At 40.2% G+C, this 15,414-nt stretch overlaps 1 protein-coding gene across 1 annotated transcript in view; it reads left to right on the forward strand.

The window, feature by feature from the left end:
• Nucleotides 1-15,414, forward strand: part of LOC142376969 (dynein axonemal heavy chain 8-like) — a 58,073-nt gene that overhangs the window by 16,780 nt on the left and 25,879 nt on the right. The window contains exons 2-6 of the mRNA XM_075460680.1: nt 10,359-10,411; nt 10,540-10,674; nt 10,952-11,036; nt 14,265-14,428; nt 14,653-14,829. Of these exons, the coding sequence (XP_075316795.1) occupies nt 10,359-10,411; nt 10,540-10,674; nt 10,952-11,036; nt 14,265-14,428; nt 14,653-14,829 (614 nt within the window). The remainder of the gene's footprint in view (nt 1-10,358; nt 10,412-10,539; nt 10,675-10,951; nt 11,037-14,264; nt 14,429-14,652; nt 14,830-15,414) is intronic.

Below are 15,414 nucleotides of genomic sequence, written 5' to 3' on the forward strand. Positions count from 1 at the left end.
TAAAGTATTTTTGAATTGAATTGAATTGAATAAAGTGCATTGCAGTAATCTAGCCGAGATGTAATAAAGGCGTTGATTACTGTTTCAAAGTGCGTATGTGCAAAGAAGGGCTTCACCTAAGACCAGATACACTGAGACTAAGATACAAAAAAAGCTGGACTTCACTATTGCACCAATTTGCCGGTCCAATTTAAAATCACTGTCCATCTTAAAACCCAAGTTTGCGACTGTTGGCTTCCTGTATTGCACCAAGGGGCCCAAGTCAACAGGAGGGGATTTGCAAGAGCCACTGGGACCAAACACCATCACTTCTGAAACAGGAAGGAATGCCGTTGGACCATCCTACAGGATGTGACGGACCACAGTTTCTGTTGAGCATGAAAAATATAGTTTATTATTTTTGACTGGACCACAGGAGTTGGTCCTAAATAGGTGGACTTTGAGCCTCCAGCTGCTGTGCAGACGGGTGAAATGGATCGGTCATGTCAGCTTCAGGGCCTCCTTTTGAGAAGTTTTGGTTTGTAAATGTTTGTCCAGCAGACCCGAGCACGACACATTCAGCAACAATGTCCATTGGGTTTTACGTTTACATCCCCCATCTGAGCTGGGGGACTGATGTAGAATCATTTGACGGGGGCAGAATGTCAGTTGTACCATTTCCCATTGCAGACACAAGCCACATATTTGTGTGATTTTATTTGATCAATTTATTTATACGCCATTTATTCTTCACAGCTACTGTTGCTGATAATGCAATATTCTGCCCGTACAGTCTGTTTGGTTCCCAAGCACCTACGTAATTGTTTTCTGGTGATGATGCACGCCTCCTCCTCATTATATCCACTCAGGAGAGTCAGATCAGGCCAAGTGATTTCTCCAAGAATAAAAAGCAACAACAGGCTGGCTGAAGATGCACTTAGACTTTCCTCAAAGCTGCTGGGGTTAAATGCTGGGGCCCTTGTCCACTTGAAAGCATGACAAGCTGTTCTTATGGAATAGCCAGCCCTTTCAAACCCTTTAATTACGTTCACATCTTTTCATAGCTGACACCTGATCTCAGGTGGTAAGCTGTTATTCAAATGAATTGTTCTGCGCTATTTATCAGCATTCTGAAAAGGCTGATTTGTTTATTTCACAAGAGCAGGAGAGCCGCACACTTTCCACATGTTATGTTGAGAAGTGATCATTTACATACGAGGTGGCTCCAGTGCTCTCTCATCTGTACCCTCTTCATACTCACTTTCCTTTTGACCTACTATCCACTGGATACAATAACGATCAGCTTAACTGCCTCGTGTGTTTCTTCAGCCTTAATGTTTGTTCTCATATATTTTCTTATGTGTGCAGCAAAGCAGTGAAAGCTTTGGTTGGCATAATGATCACCAGATGTGAACACAAACTACTTTGTAAAGCTGCCCATCCCCTTTGGCATCTTTATTTTGTTGTGTTACAACTTTGACATGTGTCTGTTTTTTGGATTTTTATGTCATAAAAGTGAAAAATAACTGCATGTATGGGTTGTTTTTTAAGGCCTTCAATTATGATCCGTTGCTGAAACTTGCATATTATGTCCATTTTTATTCAATCAAAGTGTCTGAAGATCCCGGTATGTTTAAAGCTGTTGTGAGAAGCCCCACCACTGAGCAACATCAACTTGTGTTTCATTTTGTTAACAAGCATCACGTCGGTACGTGTGCAAAAAGATCCCGTTTGATATGTTGTGTCAGAATCATTGATCCAACTTTTAGTCTAGAGTGTTAATCTCATTAGAAATTATAAACATGTCAGTCCACATCCATCTGAACTTATAAGCAGACTCTTTTTGTCAGGGACTGACGGCACATTTTTATACTGAATTTGATCAAAGAGCCACCTGCTGGAGGAAAAGTAAGAGCAGATGTTTAACATTATTTTCCATATGATGGATGGGAAGCTGTTGTTTGAGTATCATCCACACAGGTAAAAGTAAAGCAAAATCATTGTCATTAAGACTTTGGCTGTGGAGTCATGCTGCTTATTGCATTAAAAGTGAAAAAACACGTCGCTGAAGGTGTAAAATCAGTTGAACGACCAGTTGAACCCCATGGCTTTCGTATGCATCACGGGGAACAATGTCTGCTTTAATGTCTTTTACTAAGTTGTTTTGCAGGAGATGTGCACGTAAAATAATTTTTCCCTTATAGAATCCATCATATTGGGCACCTCAGTCTTAGTAAAAAATGGAAACGTACAGATCAAGCAACTTTGAAGCTTTTCTTGCAACCACAGGCCTCCCCTGTTATTCTTTCAGCGTGTTGCACTTCTGAAGACTGCTGGGATCACTGCTGGCATTAAAGCTGCAGTCTGCAACTCTTTTTCAAGCATAATGCCTGGAACTGTCCGGGGATTCTGAAAGTAGTACATTAAATACCCCAATACAAAAAAAAATGAGTTCTCTAGGTCCCCTATATGTCCCGCTAGGTCCCTCCAAAGCCAGCAGGTTTGTTTACAAAATTGCAGACCGGACCGGTAAAAGGTAACCAATCAGGTTTACGAGCTGGGCTCTGCTGCCTGTCAATCACCGATTGTGCACGCGCGATACAAGGTAGGCTCGTCCCCACGCTTATTTATCTGGACTATTGAACTTCATTACGGGCTAGTCTACTTACTGTGTCTTCCATGATCGCAAATGACAGGTGAGTTGATGAATGAGGAGTCGTGTAGGCGCATCTGGCGTGCACGTCTACGTGCACGAGTTCTCATGTGTTTTGAAGGGGCGGGACAGAAAGTTGAATAACTTTTTATTTTTCGGTTAAAAAATAAGCATTTCTTGCATTTTGCGACTACGGAGGTCACCGTTTTCAACTTCAAGCGTTCTGATAGATCATGTAAACTCTTAAAATGCCAAAAAGTAGGACTTTACGTATGACAACAACAAATCCTGCAGACTGCAGCTTTAATGTAAAGTTATTCAATTCAATTCAATTCAATTTTTTTCTGTGTGAGTACACCTGAGATTGATGCCGGAGAGACTGCTTTGATTGAAACATGGTGGAAGTCCGCAAGCTTTCCAGAACTATTTAACTGTGGTATTTATAGATCAGAAGAAGAATCTATCATTCCTCTGCTGGTGCTGCAGTCTCTCCAGTCTCTCAATCTCCATGCTTTTTGGTTCAACTCATCTTTAGCAGCATTTTGTCTCTTATGGGCTTAGCTCTGTCTGAATGAGGCTAACAGAAAGAAGCCACGGGCATCTCAGAGGTCAAGTAAAAGTGTTTTGCATCTTAACAGCATGGGGCTAATGTGCTGGAATTGTGCACACACGCGGCACACTTAACCTGGAAAGTAGCCAGAGTCTCTTTGTGCTGGTTTACTCAGCTGTGGAAGGCAAGGTCCGACCGAGTCAGATGACTCAATTACGGATACCCGACCAATCTCGCCTCGGGATCAGGGGGAATCGGGGAGGGGTATCTCTGTCTGAAAGGCTCTAACAAAGGCCCTGCCCTGCTTACTCTGTTCGGACAAGGCCCATCGACAATCTGCAGGGGGGATAATCCCAGCAGCACTAAAGAGTTCTCTAAGGAAATGATGCTCACTTTAGGGTTTAACAGGTTATCTCAACATTACATCTTCATGCAGGTTACGCGTATCGATGTTTCAAAAGTTGTTGTAGAACATATCTGAAGGAGGCTGACTAAAGTATGTCACTTGATTAAAGTTTTACTGGTTAAAACCCATTTTAACCAGTTTGAACTCTGACCAAAAAAATGAATGAGTCTGGCTGGCAGATCCTTCATCCACCCTGTGGGATTGAATGTAGGCCTTCTTCACCAAATAATAGGGGGCACTCATAGTTTGACCCACCCAGTTAATGTGTTTAACCCCTTAGGGCAGTACATGACTGGCTGTTTAAAAGGGCTCATGTTTAGTGAATTTTCAAGGCTCATTTAATTTTGTGTTGATAGTTTGTATGTTACTGTTTTGTCATTTAGAATTTAAGATCATTCTTAATGAGTTGATGACGATGAAAAGATGAGTGACCTCAGGAAATACAGAGAAGCAGTGGGTAGCCTAATCTATCTTAGTTCATGCACTAGACCAGATTTGAGTTGTGTCGTAAGTAAACTTTCACAATATTTCAGTGCGCCAACAGAAGAGCAGTGGACGACTGTAAAACATGTACTGAAATATCTGAAAGGCACAATTGACAAGATGCTGTGTTACAGGAAATGTGATGATGGGTTACAGTTGGTGGCTTATAGTGACTCGGATTTAGCCTGATTAACATAGACTTTCAAATCTCTTCGAGATTCTGGTCTGACCAAGACCATAACGAATACGATTCGAAATGGCCTGGTCAACCCGCCTCCCTCGGGTTGCTACTGGTTGTGGCCAGAAAAGGCTGTGCCTAAGCTTAAGTCAATTACACCACTCTTTCCTCTGACGTATGATTTAACTACCAGCGGGGCTAACTGGTAGATTAAACTCTTACCAAAGCCAGTAGGGAGCAAGGCGAAAACGTCTTTCCTGTCAAGAAATGATTCAAGGGCTGTTCTTTGCTCGATTTTTAACGAGAATCTCCCGTCGAACACTTTTCTTACAGCATCTACAGCAGTGTCAAAAGCTTGACGCTGCTCCATGTTGATATTGAATGAAGCGCTTCCGTGTACAATCCATGGGTTGAGTGGCAGTTCAATCACGTCACTACCTTGAACACGCCTCTACCCTGGGCCGTTGGCGCTGCTCAAAGTCGATTGCTTCCCGACAAAGTGGGTGGAGTTCCCATTTTTTCGGGAACTCGAATCCACCTGAATGAGCAGTTTGCCTGAGTAAGTGTAGCAGAGCCGAAGGTGTTGCGTCACTGCGAGGGCGGAGCCTGGGTAACTCGGATTGGGCAGGAGATGCAACTGACCGACGTAGTACATCTGGTTATTGTGTTAGCCTATGTAAGAATGGTCCTCTGATTTCTTGGAAGACCAAAAAGCAGCCAACTGTAGCACTGTCAACATGTGAGGCTGAGTACATGGCGTTAGCTGTCACTACACAAGAATGTTTGTACCTGTCTCAAATGCTTAAACATCTTGACTCTCATTATGATGTACCTGTAATTTATGAAGATGACCGGGGGCAATTGCATTGGCAAAGAATCCCTTTAGCCGACAGAGATGCAAACACATTGACATCAAATATCATTTTGTAAGATCTACTGTAAAAAATGGTGATGTGTTTTTGGAGTATTGCCCAACAGATCAAATGGTTGCTGACCAAATGACAAAACCAGCTACAAAAGGGAAGCTTCTTGCCTTTTCTAGGTTTCTATTTAGGTGATTGCCGAACCAAAATGTGATTTTGCTCTTTGCAATGTTTTTGTTTTTCTTGTTGTAAATGTGAGAACAAGTGGGGGTGTTGATTGATGCTTGTTGAGGGCCTTAACTATCTGAGTGTGCTCTCAATTGACAACCTTGATTGAGGCCAGGTCATGTGACTTTACTTACTAACTCTCTCTGTTCATTTTCACCCAAACCTGTGTTGGTGCCTGTTCATTTTGGTCTTTGTCTCCAGATAGCAGTTCAGTTTGTAACACAGGGTCTGCATGTGTTCAAGCAAACTTTTATTTCTTTTACTCGCAATGTTTTTAATGTAGGAATCCTAAGACAAGGCCCCTCCTCGCCTTGTAAGGCCAACAAACATGACAAATGTTAGGAGTGACTAAAACTGGAGTGGTGTGAGGAGAGCTCTTGGCTCTTGTCATCCTGTTTTTATAACCTCAGCTTGGTCAAGTCATTTTTAACACCCAACCTTAATCACATCATTTTCAGTACCAAGAAGTTTGTAATGTGTAAAAAGGAGATGAAACAGTGGGGGAAAATGCAAGGAAAGACTGAAATTTCTCAATTTCTCAATGAGCACATTGTCCTTACATATGTGATGCAACAGTCCATATGTCACAATTACACCAAGGCTGTGACAATGCGTTGACAGTTATTTTCATGTGCTGTAGCACATAAAGAAAAAGCAGCAAAATTTGTCTGTTGACACAATAAATGGATTATATTTATTTGAAGATTTCACACCTTGTCATGATACCAAATTGCGAGTAGTGACATGAATATAGACAAATTAAACTAATAACATTCAATATAGTGTGAAACATCCATCCATCCATTTTCTATACCGCTGAATCCGTCGGTCGGGTCGCGGGGGGGCTGGAGCCTATCCCAGCGGTCAATGGGCGAGAGGCGGGGTACACCCTGGACAGGCCGCCAGTCCATCACAGTGCCACACAGAGACAAATGAGACAAACAACCATACACGCTCACACTCACTCCTAAGGACAATTTTAGAGACACCAATTAACCTAACATGCATGTTTTTGGACAGTGGGAGGAAGCCGGAGTACCCGGAGAGAACCCACGCTTACACGGGGAGAACATGCAAACTCCACACAGAAAGGCCCCAGCTGGGAGTTGAACCTGGAACCTTCTTGCTGTGAGGCAACGGTGCTAACCACCACACCTGTGAAACATCCTTTATGGCTAAATGAAAACAGCCCCCACCCTTTAGTAACGTTTGCTTTGACGTGGGACTTCCTAAAATGTCCCTTTGTTACTGATCTAATCCACGGTTCAACAGTAAACATAGAACTTCAGCAAAGAGTTTTTCACAAGGGCCCTTCATGCCTGCGCGTTTTTCAGATATTTTAATTCCCAAACAATTCTGAGCACACATGCAGTGCACGCAAGCAATTGATTATTGAATAACCAGAGTAATAAAAAGACAACTAAACTGTTATGGGAAGCTGTGTCTTTCATCACTTTATGACAGCTCTGTTTAAACATTTGCGCAAAGTTAGAAGAGCCATTTTAGACAATGTTGATTACCTGTTAACTCAACCTCTGTAACCTATTGTCTGTTTGCTTCCTCAGACACTGAAATTTCTATAAACTGCATGTCAGGCTTTCTAAGCTATTCATATCTGAGCAATTTAAAACCTGAGGGGTTTTCTGGAAAATATAAACATATCAACAAGAGTATTTTATTCCAAATCATCTCAAGAAATGAGAAAAGCCTAAATTAAGAAAGAGAAAATTACATTTAGGAGGTAATATCTTAAGCTTTCACTGTAAATGGATAAGAACTCATATTTATCAGAGGCAAAAGCATGCATGTAGTATACTGCATCATGTCCGAATGGTTTTTGATGTACTTCTAAACTCTGAAGACAATAATGACAAATTATGGACACCAAACTAATCTCAATGAACTACCCAAACAAAGTTAAACATTTCAGATATAAACTTGAACATCAGTGTTGGCACAGATCTTTTACAACAAAATGTTGTATTTGGTGGCAGGAGTCTCAATGTTTGTCACAGTATGCTTGTGTTCTTGTGTTTTTATTCTATAAAATGATATACATAATGTGTTCTATTTACAACCAGGATCTACATAAGACATGAAAAAAGTGTTAAACATAGTGCTCAACATTTACTAAAGTGAGAAAAAGCAAGTTTTTGATATGATTTCAAACAGTTTTAGACATGAAAAGGTTCTGCATTCTCTGTGTTAGTTAAAGCTACATAGAATTTTTTTGTTTAGTCTGATCTGGTAAAAGACATTCAAAATGTACTTGTCTGTTGTTTTTGTTTAAGATATTTCTCTCCGTAAAATATCTGGTCAAAAGAAAGAAAGAAAGTCATGCAGGAGTGTGAATAGCTTGGTTTGAATTGATTTGTGATAGTGAATCACCTTTAAAGCTTCCACTGATCTGCACACTGTGCATCTTTAGTGAAGAAAAATGATACTTTATGGAAAAGAAAAGCATATTATCACATCTGGCCCATGATTCTGTGCAAGCATCGCTTGGAGGCTGTGTTCCAGATCAGCAGGGCAGTGTTTGAGTTCAATGTTACCTTTGCTTCAACATTAATCTCACACATTAGAGTGACTGGCTGTCAGCCCGTGACATGTCTTTCATGGATTAACAGTGTTACTGGAACGATTCTTTGTTCCTACTAATGCTGTGAGCAAAGTATCGAGGGAGCTATCAAACAGCAGATAATTAACTCAGGGGCCGACCGAGTTAGTAATAGAATGATGAATTATTCAGTATTTGTAGGCTCTCTCTCCTCATATTGCAGGCAACACAATAGTCACTGAGAGTCATACTCACTGAAAATTAGAAATTCATTTTTGTATACTGCACTGTATAAATACACTCAGCAGAATGACTCAACTATTTGAATAGATGTGCCCAAGCAAACAAGCAAGTTCTGTGTTAGGTTTTGTTAAGTTTGTCTTTGTTTTATGCTTATTTGTTTTTGTTTTCATGTTCTTCTTGTCTTCCAGAGTCAGTTCCTTGTATATCTCAGTCTTGCTTTTCTGCTCTCTGCTCCCCCCTCCTGGCCATAGATTCCAACAACAGTTACACACAACCTTTTGTGACACTGAATCAACTTAGTAAATCCTCAAGTGAATGAAACAACACACAAAGCTTTAATATGGGCTATCTTTCAATGTACACTGAGTGCAAGTGCACCATCATTTTTATCAAGACCGAAAGCTCATTAAAGATTGATTTTAGAATTATTTTTCACATCAAAATAACTTTCAGTTTGAGGTTGCTGGTTGTGTGGATGGGAATATGACCAAAAGACACGAGGCTGTGTGCCCTTGAACAGCCTTAAGAGTATGAAGGCTCTGGGAACGCTGCTTTGAGGGTGCTGATTCTTATGTCTATTTTGAAACAAGACTACAAAGTTGTTGTTGATTTTTCTGCAGAGCAGTTGCGCTAAACCATAGAGTCTATCCATTCAAGAATAAGGGACAGGCTATGTGGGATTTGATAATACCTCTTAAAACTTGGCCTGTCACAGGCCTGTCACAGGCCTGTGTAAGGAGAAGGTCAAATTGTGACGGAAGACATTTTGCCGAGTTTGGTACCTAGAAATATGTATCTCTTTGTCCTCAAAGGCTATGCACTAGTTGCCCCCCCCCCCCCCCCCCCCCCCCCCCCGTCCAATAAATACACACACTTTACACCAGGGGTCGGCAATTAAGTTTGGACCTGGGCCAATTTTTTTCTGACAATGGTATTACGGGCCATGGCCATGTTTTTCTATTGTGGATTTACATAAATGCATTTCATTTTTTTTAATTTAAAACATTTTTTTCTTCTATACACTGTTATTAGGCTGAATGTTGCATCTCCTGGCATCTCTCATGAAACAGGCGATAAAACATGAGGTTTGAAAAATATCTTTCAAAAATCATATTTCAAAAATTCCATCTTGCGGGCCAGATATAATTGATGGCGGGCCACTAATTGCCTACCCCTGCTTTACACTGACAATGGAAGGACTTCAGCCAGAGGGTTCTTCAGGTTCACAGCCATAATGACAGATACTAGAGGTCATTCTTGTCTACAACTTTAACTTAAAACAACCCTTTATTCATTCTTTATCATCACATTTATCTATTTATTGTTTTGACTGTGACAATAAAAATTTCATCAGCTGACATTCAAATAAATGTTTTTGTCCCATTACTGTACACCACACTGCGTGTGGTAGCTCTTGACAATCAAAACAAAACTTTACTGTGAACAAAATTTGGGTAATGGCTCAGGAAAAAAAAAAATCTTGGACATATACTTGTAATTCTTAAGCAACCCATTAAAAACAGAGTGTGAGAGCTAATTATTAAAACGTTAGCTCATCCAACAGTCCTACGTCATCCACGCGCCAACGGTCGTGACATCTCAACGTTTAAAAGGAAGTTAAAAAAAACAAAACCAAAAAAACGGTTAAATAAACGTTTGGAATCAGTAGCAGTTCTCAACGGCTGGAGAAAAATATTTCCATGGTCCAATAATTCAGAAACTCAGAAACGACACAAGAAGAAAAGCTGAACATTGGAAGCTACAAATACGTCGGATGATAAAGTTTCGGTAAGAGCAGAATATCAAACTTGAAAAAGTGAATGAACAAACAACATAAACTGAGACGTAACGGTTGAGCTAACATACCTTATCAGCTAGAAAGAAAAATAATTAGCGTTTATTCATGCTCAAATTGATCAGGAACCTCACCAAAGTAAGTTTAAATAATATAGAAACACAATAAAAACATTTTTTTGTAATTACCTGCTCCTTTGAATTTGAAGGAATTACTTTTAAAAATGTTTGAAACATGGATCAGATGTTGCACATCCAGCGCTTAGGAACTGAGGAGACTGTTGATGTCACTGTATGCATTTTATTTACTGAATTACAGGAAAAAGTTGATAAATCAACAACATTAGTGGCTAATAGTGTTTTCTCAGAGGGAATAAAGGGAACCGTTGAGTATTACGGCTTAAGGGGTGATTCTCCCTTCCAGACATCGTTATGATGGACACACCCAATCCAAAAGCAAACAAGTGTGTGTCTCAGGTAAGTTTCAGTTGTTTCTTTTCAGAATTAAAGCAGCCCATTTGATTCAGCTTATTCGTTGAGATACAGCTCTAGTTACGTAGAGCAAATACACTTCTACACTATTTCCGACTCTTGTCTTCCTTCAGGCCAAACATAAGCAGGCAAGAGAAGAGAGGAAAAAGCTGCTCACCCCTGCACACAAGTACATGATTGACATCCTGGCTGACCGGCTGTCTTTGGCACCAACAGAGGTGGAGGAATTTGTTTTGGATTCTCCTTCAGTAAGTTCCTCCTCAGTGTGACTCCAAACTGGTACTAATGCTATCAAAAGCAGAAATATCTCACCAACACAAATCAGAAGTCAGGTGATCAGCTGAGGTTTTGTGGGATTGATTCATAACGCGTTATTTTTGTGGCTTTTTCTTCAGTTTGGTGTGATGCTTTCTAAACGTTTCGTTCCAAGGTTATGTTTTGTTTTTGGTTGTTTTATACTTGCATCGTAATATGATGCAATGATTAATAATGTTTTTGTGTTCTTCCTTTTTTCTTGCTGACTAGCTGCTCGCTTTTGATCATTTCTTCGCCTCGGGGGGCAGCAAAACCATTTCGTTTGTGTATCAGGAGTCCGAAGTCCCAGGAATAGGTATGAAGAAATCTGGAAAGTCTTCAATTGGAAAGACTGTCCATGCTTATTTTAATTGAAATTTTTTCCGTTTGACAGCTGTTATGCCGGGTTTTATATACTAGTATTTTTTTTGAAGTAAAATAGGAAAAACGTCCTATTTTCGAAAAACTGAAATACCGATAGATGATACAATTTTAGGGAAAGTCTTCTAATCAAATTTGATTGATTATCTTGCATGATAAAGACCCAGATATTCCACACAACATTATGAACTGGAATGTTTTTTCATCTCTTACAAAACCATTTGGATTTGATTTCAGAATGTGGGCGCGTATATCCTGGACCAAGCAAAGGGGGCAAAGCAATGAGGCTGTTTTTAGCCAATTTAGCAAAAACGTGCCTCACAGGGATCTGCTGCTCCTTCACACGGACCAGAGTGGACATTCCTGTGAACCCAGAAAACATACACGAGGTAAGGTCAAAGGTGGCGTGTCTCAGTAATTGTTAAGTATTTATTCTTGTGTTATGTGTCATATCAAAAGATGTAATCACTTTATAGAAAAGCTTTTGTTTCAGCTTATTCTTTATCACTACTCTATACAAACTTGATGATTAAAGTGTTACCCTTGCTTCTGGAAACTTTATTGAACAAGACAAAAGATAAAAATGGCACAGCTACGTCTTAGCTTAGCATCTTCCTTAAACCTCCGGGTTCCCTCCCTGAGCAGCTCACCTCATGGCAGTGTGTGTAGCAACGTATTACATCACAATAATAACATTGTTACAGCTGTCACGTCCAGTTATTGTCATACAAAGAGAATCTCTAATAAAAAAGTTAATTCACTAATAAACACTGTTTATACACAAGCCATTTAGGATGGCGAAGTGATCTTTGATAATGCACAATGTTCTTAAAGGGGAACTCCGGGGCATTTGAAGCGTGTTTCCATTGCTAGAGGTTGTCAAATAATGATAGTATGACACAGAGAGGTGCGTATCTGCGCTCCCTGTGTGGAGATTGCTCTGTCCGCACAGCATGTCATGCGAGGCTAATACGTGGTGGCTAAGGGGCAAGCGCTAACCCTTCCACGTAAAACAACAACTTGCACACTGCAGAAACGTCACACCACTTTATAACCCATCCGACAATAAAGTCACAAGCCTTACCATCAAAACCATATGCATGGTTCTCACATTACTGGCATGGGGAGGTTACAAAACAACTGTATAAACAGCATGTAACTCACCGGCTGGTTGTAGGCTCGCGCATGTGAAAGCCCAGAAGAGTCGATGGAGGATAATCCCATATACAAAACAATTATATTCTCTAGAAAAACTGCGTTCAAGTATTTAAAACATTACAACAATACATGCCCAGTAATATTGTTGTAATGTTTTAAATACTTGAACGCAGTTTTTCTAGAGAATATAATTGTTTTGTATATGGGATTATTCTCCATCGACTCTTTTGGGCTTTCACATGCGCGAGCCTACAACCAGCCGGTGAGTTACATGCTGTTTATAAAGTTTTTTTGTAACGTCCCCATGCCAGTAATGTGAGAACCATGCATATGGTTTTGATGGTAAGGCTTGTGACTTTATTGTCGGATGGGTTATAAAGAGGTGTGACGTTTCTGCAGTGTGCAAGTTGTTGTTTTACGTGGAAGGGTTAGCGCTTGCCCCTTAGCCACCACGTATTAGCCTCGCATGACATGCTGTGCGGACAGAGCAATCTCCACACAGGGAGCGCAGATACGCACCTCTCTGTGTCATACTATCATTATTTGACAACCTCTAGCAATGGAAACACGCTTCAAATGCCCCGGAGTTCCCCTTTAAAGTTATTCATTTGTTGGTCTTTTTAACCTAAGGATTAAAACCAAACATATTTTACTTTACTAAGGTTATGTTAGGAGTTTAATGCATTATTAGCAGTTAGCTAATGTTATGTGCTCCACAACGTTATTTGATGACTATGTTAAACTAACGCGAGCAGTAAAACCTCCACAGACAAACACCCCACCGTACAAAAAATGGCTGTTTACTGAGGAGCCTTTGATCTACGGAAACACCGTTTACAGAGTAACGACTCACCGACATGGTGTGCTGTGTTGGCTTCAAACTTGTTTCTCGTCTTGAGCGTGGGAGGGGGCTTCTTATGTAAAAAGATGGCGGACTTTGATGTGGACGGTCTACTTGTTTTTACAAATGCATGCATCTCCTTGTGATTCTTCTTTTTTGTTGCCCTCCTCTTCTCTACCTTTTTCCTGGATAAGATCTGTGAAGCGCTGAGAATATATTAAGTCTAGTTGAGTGTATACATGCAGGATGGATTCGACTCCCAACTGCATTATCTGCGTATATTAGTCTGGCTTTGAGAAGTTTGATTTCATTCCCTTGGACTGACACGTTTACATTCATTTTTAGTCTGCTCTGGTTTTTCCTGTTGCCCAGATGTGAGGTGTGAGCTGCTGTGCGTTTTGGCCGCTGGTTTATAATCTGAACGTTTCTTTTTTCAACCTCTGTGGGGTCAATTCATATGAATTTACAGAGCTGATTGCTTGTTACTTTTTCAAATGAAGTGGTTTATGTTCTTTACGTGATTTACAGAAATCACGCTCTCTATATTTGTGTACTCTGCTATCTCAACCAGATGCATTATCAGGTACCAAAGTTTGGCACAGCTGATGTAATGTCAGTCAGTAGTTCGAAGCAAGAGCACATTTTCATGAGAACCCTAACATCTCAAACCAAATCATGTTTCTCCCTCACAGTTGAAATGTTTTCTGCTTCGGATTTCATTAAGTGATGGGTTGTCTTTTCTTGATGCCTTGCAGGAAATCTTTTTCTCAATGATTGATGCCAGGGATGGCCTCCTGAAAGGAATAAGGGATTCCTACGATGCACTGCTTCCAGCCCTTACTACAGGACAGAACTGGGGAGCTGTAGACAAGTCTAGACATGGAGCAAAACTTAAAAAGAACTTCTTCTATTCCTTTAAACATTTTTTGAACTCTTTAGATGGTAAGAATGTTTCACATTTATTGCCAACTGAATGTGAATAAGTTATTGGAGGGTGGCTCTTTAGAAAGATTGTAACTTTAAGCTCCATCTCTCGGGCAAATCTTACTCAACTGATTTCAAACCATCTTATGTTGAAGTACACAATAACAAGCAATACTGTAACCAAAAGATGGTTTGTAACCAGTACTGATGATTTTGTACTTTGTCTTATTTATACTTCAGATATCCAGAGGAGCAATGAGAGCGTCGTTCATCTGAAAACAGTCACAGATATTGACTTGTCTAAACTGGCCTGTCTGGATGATATGAAAGCTGCGGCTGCCAACTTTGACATGGTGCAACGGCTGGAAGAAATTCTGATGCAATGGTGCAAACAAATCGAGCAGGTTGGTAGATTTCAGAGATTATATTTGATCCAACAACCTTAATTTGTGCTGTTAAATGCTAAAAATGAATTTGCGATGACTGTGATGGGCACAAAGCTCATTGGTTAGAGATGGTGACATCAGGCCAAGATGGATCAGATAGTTATGGAAGATTGGGAATATGATAGGATTGCTCAGACAGCAAAGCTTAATGGTGATGTTGGTGATGTATCCATTGTCATCAGGTCCTGATGGAGAGTGATTTGTTGAGGAAAGAGGATGATTCTGCCGGACCACTGAGTGAGTTAGAACACTGGAAACGAATGTCTTTACAGTACAACTCTATCATCGATCACATCAAAAGCCCAGAGTGTAAGGCGGTGGTGATGGTGCTCCATCTCAACCATTCCAAAATAATGAAGGTACTGACACAAGTGTTCAATGTACACAGAGTAATACCAAAGCTATTGAACATTTTCACTTTGTATCAGTTTTAGTGTATGTAGTTAAGGTTTGCTGCATGTAAAGAGAAATTAAAAACAGTCTGTGATACATAAATCATGACAAATGCCTGAAAATTGCAATGTAGAAGATATCGACGTTGGATAGCTTGCAATGATCATGGATTCAGTGTTCACTGCATGTAGGTGATCTTCACAGATGTATGAAAAAAATAGTTTTTGGAAATGATTATTTGTTAACACAGTACAGTATGTAGCCGTTCTGCATTAAGATGATGCTGAGTAGGCACTGTTTCATTTCACTGGAAAGTGTTGGTGTCACATCTGAGCCTAGTCCTGAATTATTTCATGTATTCTGATAAAATCCTATGCTAAGATCATTTGTGAATGACTAGATTTATTAAATCAATCAATGGATTCCTATTAACGCAGTCTTGTACCCGTGCAGGTGTGGCGGGATCTCGACACGAGGATAACATATCGTGTCAATGAGGCAAAAGACAATTTCAAATTCTTGTCAACACTTGAGAAAGTCTTACATCCTCT

This window comes from Odontesthes bonariensis, chromosome 3 (genome assembly GCF_027942865.1).
Source record: "Odontesthes bonariensis isolate fOdoBon6 chromosome 3, fOdoBon6.hap1, whole genome shotgun sequence".
NCBI classification, from domain to species: domain Eukaryota; kingdom Metazoa; phylum Chordata; class Actinopteri; order Atheriniformes; family Atherinopsidae; genus Odontesthes; species Odontesthes bonariensis.